The sequence below is a fragment of the Cetorhinus maximus genome, chromosome 16 (genome assembly GCF_964194155.1).
Source record: "Cetorhinus maximus chromosome 16, sCetMax3.hap1.1, whole genome shotgun sequence".
Lineage (NCBI taxonomy): Eukaryota > Metazoa > Chordata > Chondrichthyes > Lamniformes > Cetorhinidae > Cetorhinus > Cetorhinus maximus.
Window position 1 is genome coordinate 53,513,940 of NC_135894.1, and position 14,714 is coordinate 53,528,653.

Consider the following 14,714-nt stretch of genomic DNA (forward strand, 5'->3'; position numbering starts at 1 on the left):
CTGCAACTTTTAGTCAGAATACAAGCCACGCATCCAATTAGGCTCCGAAAAGCATCTCTGCCCAATCTTACACACTCTAATACAAGATGAGTTATTCTTGCAAGCAATTTGGTTGCATGGTCCTCGCCTGGATTTACTGATTTTGTATGCTTTCTGTATGGTACCTAATAAGCATAAAAATGAAAGGAAACAGTTCCTGCTGAAAATCTGAAATCAAACAGCAAATCTAGGTGATATACAGCAGCATCTGCAAAGTGGAAAGATGGGTTAACGATTTTCCATGTGTTAATCTGCCTTTTCTCTCTATTTCCAACATTTTCTATTTGTATTATTTTGCAAAAAAAAAAGATTAGCATAAATAATTCACAACATGTGGAAGGGATGGCAGGGAACAGTTCGTAATGATGCGTTTACGCTCCAAAATCATACATAAATACTCGCAGAATCAGTCGGAAATTTCTGAATTATGCCCAACTTGCAGTGTATTTCCATGACTAGCTGCCGTAGGACATCGCTTTGTGTCATTTATCCCATTTCATGTGGGATAAATAGCTTTAAATCACAGCAGCCGTTTGAAAACACGTTTATTGGAATTTACCAGATTAACTCATCTCTCCGATTCAAATTTCAAGTCTGAATTCCTTCAGCAATAAAGCATTATAAAGTTGCGGGAGGCTGTTTTCAAACCTGGTTGAATACCAGTGGTTTTGCATTAATTTACTACTAAGCTAATAAGTAGGTTTCGTTTTGTTATGCTAAGCTTTATTGCTTTCTTTTATCGGAATAGTGTTTTCACCAAAGCGCAGACAAGGCATTCTTTGATGAGGGAATTAGTGCTCTATTATTCCCCTATTATTCATAGCACACTAGAATATGTAAGTACCTGAGGGTGTAAAAGGAGAACAGAGTCTATTGCAAAGTGTTCGGCTTGTTTCTTTGTACAGCTGAGTATGAGATGATAAACCGCTTAATACACCGCACTAATTGGATGAGAGCAAAGAGATGGGAATTAGTGAATCCGAAGGAGATCGTGCTACCAGTTTCCAATGCAGCTTTCTTCCGTCTTTCTTTCACAACTTCAACAGCTCCAAAGGCGGCAGAACCTCCCCACCCCCCTCCCCCCCCAGCCAACCCTTCTAAAAGACTGTGTGTTTTGTATAGAATTCTGCGCCTTAAACAGCCCTGGGTTAAATGGAACACGCATACTGGATATTTGGCATTTTAATAGACTATACTACAAAATTAACCGGAGGTTTCAAATATATTTATTGCGTTTCGTCTAATGGTAAGAATAGAAAGATGCAAAACAAGACAACACTTAAATGCGTTTTCACTAAACGTACATTATTCATACATGATTTCATTAATGCATACAATATATTATGCCTCCATGTGTTAAACTTTAATATGTTGTTTTTTTTAAGAGATCTGAGTATATAAAATTAACTTGTATCTGAATCATATATTCCTTTCCACATTAACCAATACATTTTCTACATGTTTACATATATACAACAGTATTTCTACCTATATACATGCATGCAAATGTACACATGTTTATATAGACGACTTGTCACGCTCCTTGAAATATCTCCAAATCTGAAAGCTGGTTTTGGGAACAGATGGTGGGAAGCTTGGCAGTGAATGGAGGGAGAGTTGGGTTTGTGCGATCGCGCTGAAAACTGGCTCCCTTGCAATGCCGTGTTAAAGAGTTACTGGAGGCTGAAGGCAACACAAAAACGCCGGGGAGGTTTGCTTAAGGTTGGGGGTCACAGTCGTCGTGTTATGTAGCAAGAATTCCCAGATATTAGGGCCAAATTGGGTTGCTATTCATTAATAATGTTCACAATAAGATTAAATCATTCTGGAAAATCTCATAAAACCCTCTAAATACGCTTCACTGCCTCTTTCAAACGAAATCATTCAACACTTGGGGAGGTTTAGATGAGGAGAAATTGGTTTCTTTGCTAATGCCTTTTTTTCAAAGACACTCAGAGTTGATCATGCGTGACATGTCAAATGTTTAATATAGACTTGATGGGAGTCATCGGCCGTTAACATGTGATATTTATGGTGAATATTTAGCAAAGAATGGCTGCTTTACCAGCTGCGAAACATGAAAGAATAGTCTGAGATCTACGTGTTTGTACCATCACTGTGAGGTGGGATTAGTTGTAAAGCGAGGCGAGTGAGAGGGACATGCTTTCATTCGGCCACAAGAACTTTAATCCACCAGGTAATTTCACGCAATTTGATTTAGTGCTACAGAGTGGAGTCAGATGAGGAAAAACTGACTTTAAAAAGCGTTCATTAAGTGAAATAATGGCATGGGTCCTGGTATGATATCAACCACTTTACCAGAGTGTATGTCACTCGAAGTCGGCGTTGTTAACAGGCTACCTGGTCAAAAACGGTTAAAGAACTGAATGCATCGTAGCACAGAGTGGGGCTCCTGAGCCACCCCAGGCGATGCTTAACTCGGAGTTGACCACCACGGTGCAAACCATCACCTTAGGAAACGGAAGGCTGCCACCACAACATAGATTGAAATAGTCAGTCCGATGGGTCAGTGCTTGAAGTGATACCGATAATTGGAATCGGAAACAGAAAGAATTTCCAAGATCTGAGCACCTACATAACAAACTTCGCTCGCACTGCAATTTTTATAACGCATTTCAGTTCTGTTTTTTGCGAAACAAAAGGTGTCAGGTCTGTTCAGCACGCACTTTATATCCAAAAAATATTTTAAAAGATATTGTGTAGATCATTCATAACTCCATTATTGAAGAAACTCCCATGAATGAATTGAAACAGAGGGGGTTTAATTTAGCCACATTAACAGTCAATGCTTGGAAGTGTGCTGTGAAAAGCTAAACTGGCGGGAAGTGATAAAATTACCGGGTTAGCACAAAATTCAGAGGCTCGATATTGCCAGTCTAGCACCATGATCAAATTGTTCGATCTACTTTTATAAAGGCTGTCATCTATTTTGATTATTCGTGTCAACATCAGGAGTTATCGCTCCCTCATTCACCAGAGGCTGACGGTTTCAGTGGCAAAACCCAGCGGTTATTTTATTTTGAAACTTTATACTCCCGCATTTCAGCCTCACGTACTCCAAGATGAAGCTTTTGCAGGTGGATTTACACTTGTATTAACTTGAACTAAATCGTATTGTGGCATATAGAATATGATACTAGCCTGGTTTTAATATTTATGCTATTTGTACTTGCTCTGTACCATCTCAAAGGTGATTTGAATTCAGGTGGCGGCCTTTTCTGGCGCCTCTACTCCAGGAAGCAGGTTACCAAGTAAACGTAACGCATCGAATCATCCACTTAAGCGGCCCACTGCCAGCGAGACCTTTCACGGTAGCTCGCATTAAATGTGTCTTGGTTGGCCACTAATTGGCGACGATAGTCAACCCATGCGGAAGGCGGCAACTAGAGGCACCGTCACCAAGGCACGTCATGGCGAAATCGTTAAACATCAACATTTAGTAATCGAGGTGACTCATTATCACACACACTGGAAGATATGGAAGCAACCTTTGCATGTTGACAGCAAATGAAGGGGACCGGGGGGGGTGGGGGTGGGTGGGTGCGGGGGTTGGTATTAATGTTTTAATTGCTAAGAGACATTTAACATGATAAATCAAGGACGTATTCAGATATTGAAAATGAATGAAAGTAAAACTCTTTTTAACTTACACTAGTCACTTACACTTAGGCTGCTGAGCAAAGTTCATGCGGTTTTTGGGAAACCGCCTTTTCTTGGTAATGTCAACAACGTAAGAGAGGGAATATTACTGGCAGCATTCTGGCAATGTTCATTAAAACAATGGTGTTGCAGGAAAGCGCTAAAAGGTTTAAGTAATGCTGTCCCAGTGTAGAATTACTTGTCAGAGTTGTGAAAGTGCCAGTATTCCCTCAATAGCCTCAAATTGGAATCTGGGTCCAAAGAACATTGTGCTCTATTTAAATGTTATCTGTGTTATTATAGCTGTTATTCTTCCTCTAAATTAACAAGAGAGATATTTTAATTGCGTTGCAATGTTGTGCTTATTAACTATCACACTTTTAAATTAGCCAGCACATACACATATGCAAGCGTGATTTGTGAATGAATGAAACTAGCCTGAAACGGAACGGCTGGCTGGAAACGCCTTCCTGTTGTAGAGCCTGTGTGTCACCATACCGTCAGACACAAACCTGCCAGAGTCCGAGCGTACACAGTAAATCGGGCTGGTTAAAAATTCTTTATAATCTGACTACGCCTATACTGGGCGGAAACAAAATTGGCACTTGACGAAGAGTTACTTCAAATTGTGATTTTTGCGTAGATAGCATTGTATTGATAAATCGTGAGTTCGCGGTGGGTAAATGCTCAATAATATTATAAGCACTCGGGATTTGGAATAAGCGCTTTCTCCAATTAGCTTGTTAAGCATAACATTTTATTTTAGAGTGTCGCCACTCTTCTAGCCCATATCAAGAAGTTACAACAGTACACGTAATATAGCAAGTTGCTTTTTATAAGGTTTTCGAAACCTCTATAGTTAATAAGTTAAATAAAATGTTTGTCCATAAATAGTTATTCTACGAACCTAATACATCCACAACACTGTATAAGAACTGCCTGGTAATTCTAGAGAATAAACTTTCACAACACGCTGAGTGCAAATTTTCATTTTTTAAAAAAAAATGTACAATTATTTTCCTTGGAAATTCTGAAGAACGACCATTATGTACAGAAATCAATCACAGTATAGTGACATCAGCAGTCCACTCGGATTGGCAGTATTTTGTCCCTTTGGTTTAGTAGCGAACCGCTGGTTGGCTACACTGACTATATATATATATATATATATAGATATACATAGAAAAATCCAGACGTAACCAACGTGTTTATGCCCATGTGTGTGCTATACAACCGGTCCGCAGCAGAAAGTCAAACTTATTTCATTCAGAAACAGTATCCCTTATATCGGGGCCACCAAGCCTGGAATTGGGAAACTATCAAATCTATATCCGTGTGTTTTGAATACATTTCATCCTTTTTTTCAGAACTGCCCTGATTAGATCCAACCCTAGCGTATTAAAGAAAGTTTCTCTCAGTGATCACGTCTGGTATATTCTTAATCAGGCTGTACTACTACTATCTCCCTCTCTCCGAGAAATATGAATGGTAGCAAAATCACAAATCTTAGATGTAGACAATGTCATTGTTCTGTTTTTTTTTATAAAGTGTGGCCTGTTGATGTGATGAAAGGGATACTGACTCTACGGGCATGCACAGTCTGAGAACCCAATCCACGCTGAGTAACTGGTCCTCTCTCTGAATTTGGTCTTGATCAGCAACGTGTGCGGAGCTCCTTGGTATGTATTCAGCACACTTCCTTGCCGGTGGAGGGTGCGGGAAGGATGTTGAGTTGTGTGAGTTGGGCGGCATGTTCCTTGGCTTTGAGTCTGAGTGCTGCGATACTGGACGCTCGTCTGTCTGCTGCTGCTACCGCGGGGTCTGAGAGGGCGCCGGCTTGCACTCCCCCTTCTGCCCCCGGGGCCGACTGTCTCAGCAGGGCAGGGCCAGAGGCGCCTGTCAGCGGAGCTACTGTCGAGAAGAGCCTGCAACAGACAAGGATTTTCGACATTATAATAAGGGAAAGCGTTTTAAATCAAAAAATGATCAGCTGGTTTGGTGACGGGTGGGATACTACTGAATATGAAGGCTGCATTGTTCAGGGAAACATTGGCCTGCGCAATGCGTCAAGTAGCGCAGGACTCACATCTTATCAGACTTGCACATTACAGGCCTGACTATATAATTCATTATGATGTAGGAGAAAGCAGGGCGGTTACAGATGTGGTAAAGAATTTGCCTTTAAAGTATCAGTTCATCGCCAGAATTTGCCTATTGTCAATCTGTAAGCTTTGCGTGTGATGAAGTTGGACTATTGCTAAGATTAATATTGCAGGGATATGGAATCACAACTGCACAGGAAAATTACTTGGGCAGCTACAGTTTAGTGTTGTCTGAACTCCGGGGGTTCACGTTGATAACCCGTCACAGTCCCAGCTAGCCTTATCACTTTTTTAAATGATCTGCTAGAATGGAATCACTTTAGGCTCCAGTCTATGATATAGAATTGCTCACATCCCATGGCGGCTGCAGTAACGACAAGAAATGCTCATTCAGGAGACAGAATTCTATGATTCTAATCATCGAATAGAAACGTTAACTCTCTTTCTCTCACCACAGATGCTGCCAGACCTGCTGAGCATTTCCTGCTAGTTTGCTTTTTATTTCAGATTTCCAGCATCCTCGGTATTTTCTTTTGCATTAAAGTTTAATTCACTGTTATTTCTCTTCCAGGACTGCCCACCTTCAATGATACACTCGGTATTTGGCACAGTAGCAGTGTGCTAGCACATGATGCAATGGCCCAAGCCATCTTTCAGCAAGGGTTCTGAAATGCTAACCCTTTTCACATTAGTGAGCTGGCTGATGTATCACAACTTTGGACCACACACTTTCTTTATTGATCACAAGTTGTTGTTAGGTTACTCTACGAATCAGCTAGCAGCAACCATGACCTCATCCATACGCATTACGGAGGGAACAATACACTGTGAAATTAGTCTTATGTTTTGCCTATGTAAATATACTGACATTGATTTCTCGTATTTTGAGTGCTAAAAGATACACTTCGTGTTCGTTCCTCCTGAAAGCGAACCAACAAATCAATTATTTTGCCCTGTCCTCGCGTGATAGATACAACAAAACATGGGGCAACTTTCAACACACACAGCTCATATTCTTCCATCTTGATTGAAATAATTAGTGCTTTATATTTCACACCTAAATGATTTATTAAAACCAGATAAGCTACTTTAAGATTGAATAATAGAAAAGGACTTTTTTTTAACAAAGTCAAGAATAACATGCGGGATTTGTAAAGTTACTTTGGTGACCATTTCCGGTAGATTTACCACCGTCAGTCCCTTCCCTTGAAACGTGTGTTTATTGTGACTTCCCTCAACAAGTATAACACATTGGATTTGGGATGGTTAAAATATCGAAGTATTTAGCACATCCCAGCTCTCCTATCACAACAAAGGGCACGTGGGTGATGAGGAACCATGAGGTTAGCTATAAAACAGGATTATAAGCACACACAATCATGCATGTAAGCATGATTTGATGTCCACCATGTTGCTGCTGAAACTCCGTACCTCTCAAGTGCTGGAGCCAATGGTGTGTCTCAATGCTACAGTCAATAGGCTGCTCACCATGCCTGCTGGAGTCGAGCTGCTGTCCACCTAATAGAAGCTTAAACAAAGGTTTGGCCAGCTCTGAATAGGGCATGGTAAGGAATTGGCAGAATTTCACTGAAGTTGTGTTGATTGCATGTCCGCACTTCTGGAGAGGGAAATTGGAACGCGGTCACTCCTCTGTGGCAGATTTGGTAATCCAATACTCAGGCCAGCCAGGTCCACTGTTGTCCATTGTTAATGTTAACTGTTAATGATCCAACAGCCGAATTTGCTCATTAATGGAATCTTCAGGAGTTGACTGTCACCATGGATTGGGATTGGTTCCACTAGGATACTACTAAGTAATGTAGATTTAGGTAGTAAACTCCTTTGCACCTTGGGGTTACCGAAGTCAACCTGTCCTAAATTCTTTAGATTTAAGTGTGAGGGTTCCTGAAGTGGAGAGAATGTCCACTCCATATTAGGCTTGAAAACGATGGGTTTCTGCGCATGCCAGATTCCTGCCTGGCCAAAACCAGTTTGAACTCCCAAATAGTGCGGTGTGGAACAGTCGTGCACCTGAGCAGTTGGGCACGGAGGGTACGGTGTGGGGTGGACTACACACGAGAACTGGGTGTAAGAATAAACCTTTCAAGCATTACATACATATCTTGTGCAGTAAGTAGTGGAATGTACGGAATCTTGGATTCGTGTGCATCGTTGTGAAATCACTTTTCTCTTCATGCTCTACATTCCTTGTGTCCCATACAAGCTGCAGCGGATTTGTGTGGCTTTCCAAATGATCCGACTGATATTAAATTATGTCACACTGATTATGCCACACATTTCACAGAGATTTCAGGTGACCTTGCCAAATAATTTTCATGTCAGGGTAAGCGACCAAATGATTAACTTTGAAAGATAAAATATATGTAGTTGGGATGATCGAATTGTTAAATTGGCCTTGCTTCGTTTTTTCTCCTACCACTGGTCCGTCCATTGTTACCCTATTGCCACTTTCAGTTTCACTTTACAATAATTAATAACGAATAAATATTCCAGATTTCTTCATTTTGCTAAATCCGATCTTGTTCAAAAGCAAAATATAGCGCTGATAATGTGGGTGACCAAAGTCACAATCTAAATACTGTCTTGCACTGACAATCAATGAAAAAAGCTACCTTCGAATATTTTAAATCTGGACTGCAAGAGAATATTGCTGCAAAGGATAGAATTTATAAATGCTGTGATACAGAACGTCTTGTTCAAAGCCTGTCCTTGACTGTGTTAACTAACACATAAGCTGTGCAGCAACAGTAGTTTCCAATAAAAATTTGGTCTGGTCCGGTCTATTCCTAAGCTTTGCTTTCCATTTGAGAAATCCCTCCAGAGATATTGGGACATGAGGTAAACTGCATTCTTGGTGCCAGGGGCCCGTGCGGAGTTCTGCACCCATTCCCTCGCATAGGTAGATGTGGGACTCGCAATAATTGTTGCGGCTTCTTGCCGTAGCCCTTGTCCTTCAGTTTATCATGAATCATTGGGAGGTCTTAGTTACTGTATCTCGGACATTTGAAAATGGGCTCGACTCTCCTCTCCCTCTCGCACACACACACTGCTCGCAGCTGCTCGAGTGTTTTCGTGGTTTGTTATAAAATATTTCTACTCTCATTGATGCTGTTGTTAGTGAGCGATTGTTTAATGTGCTGTTTTGGGTACTGGACTTGTTGCTTTTAAATATGGTTGTGTGCAGCGGATTTCGAAGACTATTCGCCTGTCGCTAGCTTTGATACATTTCATGTCAGATTAGTCGTGACACCGATTGATATGTTTTTCCTATTATCTTGCTGACTTTTAACATTTTAGGGTATATTACTGTTGGTATTCTAAAACAAGAGTTTACCATTGACTTTGTCTATTCTGTTTACTTTTGGTTTGTAGCTTGTTCTTTCCCAGTTGAGTTTTAGCTGCTGATTATGAACGAATTGCCTTTTTTTCCCTTGTTCACTGCGCCTGATGACTGGTTCACTTGGTACTCCTTGTCCTTGTGGCTGCTGTTGTTGCTCCTGGAGGGGGCGGGGGATGGGGGAGGGTGGGGGGTTGCGGGAGGGGCTCTGCTTGAAGCTCTTACCTGCCGAAGTGCGGAGTAATGAAAGGATTTCTGAACATGGCCGCTCCCAGGAAGGTGCCGAGGCCTAGCGGGGCCCCGCTGGGGGGAAGAGCAGCGGTGCCTGGTGGAGGTGGGAGCCCGGGGAAGGCGGCAGCTGCGGCTGCTGCTGCGGCGGCGGCGGCTGACCAGGCGGACTCGAGGCTCGGGTGGTGTCCGAAGGGACTGCCGTCCAGGTAAGGTCCCAGCGGGTGGCCCGCTCCCAAGGGGCTGGCGAAGGGCAGGCCGCCTGGGTGGTTCTGAGCTCCGGCTTTCTCTCGCTTTCGCCACTTAGCTCTGCGGTTCTGAAACCAAACCTGCAAAAAGATAATATTAAGTTCAAAAAAAAAATCTGAAATTGAAGTACAGAGAAAAGTGTAACAGGAAATGTGAAATCACTTTAAGGTTACATCCAACAAAGCAAATGACACTGAAGGTTAATGTACACAAACTAATTATAAAATTGAAGTCCAGCAATTATTTTAACGAAATTGACGTTCGCTCATTCAAAACTCGCTAATTTCATTGTGGCGTTGCTACCACTTCCAAATAGAAACGTAACAAAAAGTGTATCTTAAAACCAGGTATCAGCATTCTGGAATAATTAGAAACATTTCAATGTGGCGTGAGACACAAACCCCATTGCACATATTCACTCCACACATATTGATTCAGGCATCAGCCGACATCCTTGTACAGATTCCTGACTTTTTCCACAGAAACATCGAATACATTATGAATACAAATAGTGAAGCGATCAAATATTGGATTAGAAAAAATATATTAATACATCAAACATCCCTCGCCAATTCTGAGATAATGTACCCGTACAGCACGAGGTTGCCGATTTTAGTAATCGAGTTGCCGCATTGAAAAGGTAAGCGATTCTTTCTTCACAGCTCATGTCATCGTTATTAAATTGGCCTTAATTAATACATTGGTTGTACTTCATAGATTAAACAAAGAGGCGAAGTCAAAATAAAAATAATGCATTACAATTAATTTTACTAGGAACGTCTCCTAAGTTGTATTGAGTCCAAACGAGCTTTTGTAAAGAAGGGGGAATAAAAGTTATTTAACTTTCCCACGACTGCCTGAGCGGAAAATAATCATTCCTGGCTGCCTGTCACGTTACGTATTTGACAATAGAACAATGTGTCAACAGAACGAGGGAGAATCTCATCATTAGCCCCTTTAATGCAAGAAGCTGTTGTGTATTAAATGAGCCATATGGAATTTATTAGGTCTTATCAGCGCTCGATTGTAACTGTAAAGTGATTTACTCGGCCTTTACCTCCCAACATATGTTTTATGTTCCTTGTGCTCGCAATAAGGCACCAATCATAATGTTTATCGTCGCTTTGGTTATGAGGACTTCGAGAGAAAATGCACTGTAGTGTGGGCCCTATCAACTTTAACAGCACTTCACTTCTGCACCCTTACATTACATTCTCTGAAAGCGAAGGAAATTAAATCTTATGTTACTGTTTTAATGCTTTCGGTTGCCGTGGTGCAAAAGCATTTCCATTATTCATATTTGCGCAGTCACATCTGTAGAAAGTCTGACATCGATCAATATATTGTACCTGGCACAATCAGACAGGGTTAGGATTGCATAGCCGGGACTATCTGCCCGCATACTTTATTATTAATAATAAGGTCGATATTAACTAATGGAAAGAGAAAAAACCCCTACAATTTGACACGAAAACATCCAAGTAAATACATGTAACCATCGATGGAAGAACTAGGCTGAGAACCATCTATCCACACGTACTAGTTGCAACTTACTTGTACTCGTGCTTCTGTTAAATCTAGCCGCATCGCTAGTTCCTCCCTGCACAAAACACAGAACGAAGTGAAAATACAGTTCACACACTTCCATGCTTCGCAGTAGCTTTTTTTGGAAAGCTAATACTGGGTATCAGCAGCAGGAAATATGAAGCGTTCTAAATGAGGATTAGACATAACCTAGCAGCTATTTACGGGCGCTCTTCAATCTTTCCTGTTTACATGGGCCATAAAATAGGCTAGACCAAGTATGCAAACATCGAGCAAGTCAAGCGGCTCATATCCAACATTGTCAAAAATGCAAGAACTGTTACAACCACCAGAATATGTCATTATTTGATTTAGGAAAACGCAATTTTCAATATCAAAAGGAAACGATTTATAAATCTGGGAAGTATATTGCACTGCAAATTCACTTAAAGTGGCCAAAACGATTACATATGCTAATGATTGTTTTCCCCCACTCTTATCCATAACTCACCTGATAACAGAAAAGACAATTTTTAAAAATGTAAGTCCCATTGTTCCACTTGTACCGTGTCCTGGAGTGGCTTTGAAAACTATTCGGTGTACATCCGTTTACTGTCAGTCACTGGACTGAGTGTGTGTGTCAGCGGAATCAGAAAGGTTTCTAATGCGCACACGGACTTTGAGAGCTTAGAGTTTCACGCACCGCATTCTTTTCAAATGAGAAAGATCGAAGGGCTAATGTTTTGAAATGTGTGGGGTGAAGCACTATGCAAAGACTGGGCTGCCGGGTGGGGAACGCTGGGTGGCGAGCGCCCAATGTTAATCTGGGCGGCTATTGCGTTGATAACGGGGGCACTGGCGAGTGGAGAACTGGAGAAGTTATCAGCCTCCGATAGATTGTGTGCCGCATGTCCCTATCATTTGTCCCTTTGCATGGTTACGGACAACACACAGCAGCGAGTCTGAATCCAGTTAGAAGCGATTACAGGCTTATCGCTGTACCAATTACCTTTTCAGTCTGCGAGTTTTGTTTTTCTGAGTTTTGTTAGAGTTCTTTAATGTTTATACATACCTGGTGAAGACATCTGGGTAGTGTGTTTTCTGAAACGCTCTCTCTAGTTCTTCCAGCTGGTAGCTGGTGAATGTAGTCCTATATCGCCGCTGTTTTCTTTTTAACATGCCTTCTTCTGAGTCACTGCCGGCTGATAAACACAGGCTGTCCTCCCCATCCTTCACATCCACGTCCGTCTGGGCCTCCTCTACAAGCTTAGAGGACAAGTCATCTTCAACCGCGTCCTCTTTGGCGTCTCCTTCGAACGACTTGTCGGTGGGCTCCACCGAACCTAATTCTGGAGACTGGGACAAGTTGGGCGCGCTGTCTCCGTGCGTTTTGCCCAAGCTGAAGTTTTCTTTGTAGGATTTACTGCGGCTGATGCTGACTTGCGGAGCCTGGCTGATCTTCAGATCGGTGTTTCGGAACGGCTCGGAGGATCTGTCTCTTTCCAATTTCTCGTTACCAATCTCGTTAAATCCCCGGGGGTCTAAGATTTTACCTCCCAGACCGTACAGTCTTCGGAATTTAGGGGGGAGATGGAGTTCAGAGTCAAATGACATGTTTTCCTTGGGCGATCCTATGTACAAAGGCACAAGAATTCATAAATCAACCATTTAGAGGGAACTCGAAATCACCCTCTCACAAAGACTATTTACTCATTAGCTACACTTTACATCGTTTCATGAAATTCTACATTGTGCAGGCTCATTGCTGGAACACACCCGATTTATCCGCCAGGCAAAGTCATAAACTAGGGCGAAATGTCGGTAGAGACTTTCGAAAGTCCTCCATTTACTGTAGTTTCAGAGTCTGGGGATAGCAAATAGTTTATGTATAGAATTAATGCAAATTGTCCCTCCCCCCCAGCCACCCGACACTGTCTCAATCCATAAAGGAGAGCAGATCACCAGAACAGGCCGCGAGAATCGGGGCTTTATTGGAGCAGAGAGGCAACAGGGGAAGTTTCTATTCTGTGTCCAGGATAATAACACTCCTAAAAGAACCAACTTTAAAGAAATGATCAGTCCATTTTAGGAGATTGGAAGGAACTCTTGCTTCACGCGGTAACTGAAATTCAAATACCCTGCATGATGTATACTCGAGTAACCCATCCAAACTCTGCAGAGAACCGCATCAGATCTCCGTCGCACTTTCCTGTTAGAAAAGCAGTTATGCCGGAACATTCCCATTTCAAATTAGCGAATATCCCTAATGTCTGCAGACTGTAAACCATTTATTCCCATTTGCAGCTAATACCACCCCCATTAAGAAAGTTATTTTGAGACGTCCTTTGATTTTACTGTAAATATGGAATGGGGATTGAAAATTCACCGCCCTCCACCATTTGCATTCTGTCAGAAACACTTATCAACTTTAACCTACTTTCCTTCTCAAAATCTTAACTGAAAAAAACTTGATTTCACTGAATCAATCACCTGTTAGTTTAATTCAAAATCAAATGTTTTTTTTTTAAAAAACCCCACAGATCTCCTAAATGTTTCCCCCAAGTCCCTCTCCATTGAATAGAGGTAAGGAGAGAAGAGGTGAAAAGTTCCTTTTCCGAGCTCATTTCACTCGAAGGCGCAATGGGATGTTTGGTGTGTTTATCGATGGCATATTTGGAAAGTAACCAATCGCAAACACGCCATCTCTATTCAATCATTTTAAATAAAATAACATCAAACAATTGTTCTGCATGAATCGATAGTAAATTCGACATTTTCTGCAGTAGTTAGGTATCCCTAGCCTGAACTAGAAAGTATTCCCACTATTTCAAAATGTACCGAAGTGTTTGAGACACATTTTAAACAGCACACGTTCTTCAAACAATACTGTGCAGAGTTGCAAACCAGACACCGATGCTTTGCACACTGGAATTGTAGGGCCAACACTTCTGGCTCTTGGCAGAAAAGTCCGAAATTAGTTTTTTTTTGCTTAAAAGTGCACTGGATCTTCGGTGCTATAATCCAGTGAAGTTTTCCACCCTACCCCTGGGGGGGAAGCTCCTTACCTTCACTGGCTGTGTCCGGCTCATTTCTAGCTGTGAGAAGCGGCAATGCTTGGGCTCCAATACATCTGATCTTGCAGGGGCTCCTCCTGCCCAGAATACTGTCGATGCAGTAAGAGGAGAGCAAAGTTGGAGATTTACTTTTGCACTCGGATCTCTCGCAAATCTCCTCCTTGTATTGAGTTGTCATGGTTCGAGCCTGAGTTCTGGGTTGTCGGAGGCTACGATTCCCCCACTTGTACAGCAATCGCTCTTGCTCTGATCGAGGCACTAATGACATTTGTATTGGGCTGTAATTGCTTTCCTCTCGATTCTCCAATACACGTGCTGAAACCTCTGTGATTGGCTCAGGGAGGTCTGGGGAGCCTCTTTTTTTTACATTCCACCAACACGAAGTTTGGGCGAACAGGAAAACGCGATCTGGTACTTGAAGGAATGAACCTCGTTAAAGAGGCCGGCTCCTCTTGATAGAGTTGTTTCAAGCGGCTGTTA

General features: G+C 41.9%; 1 protein-coding gene across 1 annotated transcript; it reads right to left on the bottom strand.

Annotated features, from left to right (window-relative positions):
* Positions 1-5,256: 5,256 nt before the first annotated feature.
* On the bottom strand, positions 5,257-14,483 carry arxa (aristaless related homeobox a). The gene is made up of 5 exons (XM_078559833.1): positions 14,226-14,483; positions 12,233-12,791; positions 11,191-11,236; positions 9,385-9,716; positions 5,257-5,624 (listed from the first exon to the last, which is right to left on the bottom strand). Exons 1-5 carry the CDS (start codon positions 14,410-14,412, stop codon positions 5,387-5,389), a joined length of 1,362 nt encoding a protein of 453 aa, XP_078415959.1. The 5' UTR covers positions 14,413-14,483; the 3' UTR covers positions 5,257-5,386.
* Positions 14,484-14,714: the final 231 nt, after the last annotated feature.

What these genes read in the sequence shown, in the direction of transcription:
- arxa (XM_078559833.1), bottom strand. Translation starts at nt 14,412, where the DNA reads ATGACAACTCAATACAAGGAGGAGATTTGCGAGAGATCCGAGTGCAAA. An exon ending in GCCGGACACAGCCAGTGAAG is followed by an intron (nt 12,792 to 14,225) that starts GTAAGGAGCTTC and finishes CTTTGTACATAG; the next exon opens with GATCGCCCAAGGAAAACATG. An exon ending in ATTACTCCGCACTTCGGCAG is followed by an intron (nt 5,625 to 9,384) that starts GTAAGAGCTTCA and finishes TGTCTGTTGCAG; the next exon opens with GCTCTTCTCGACAGTAGCTC.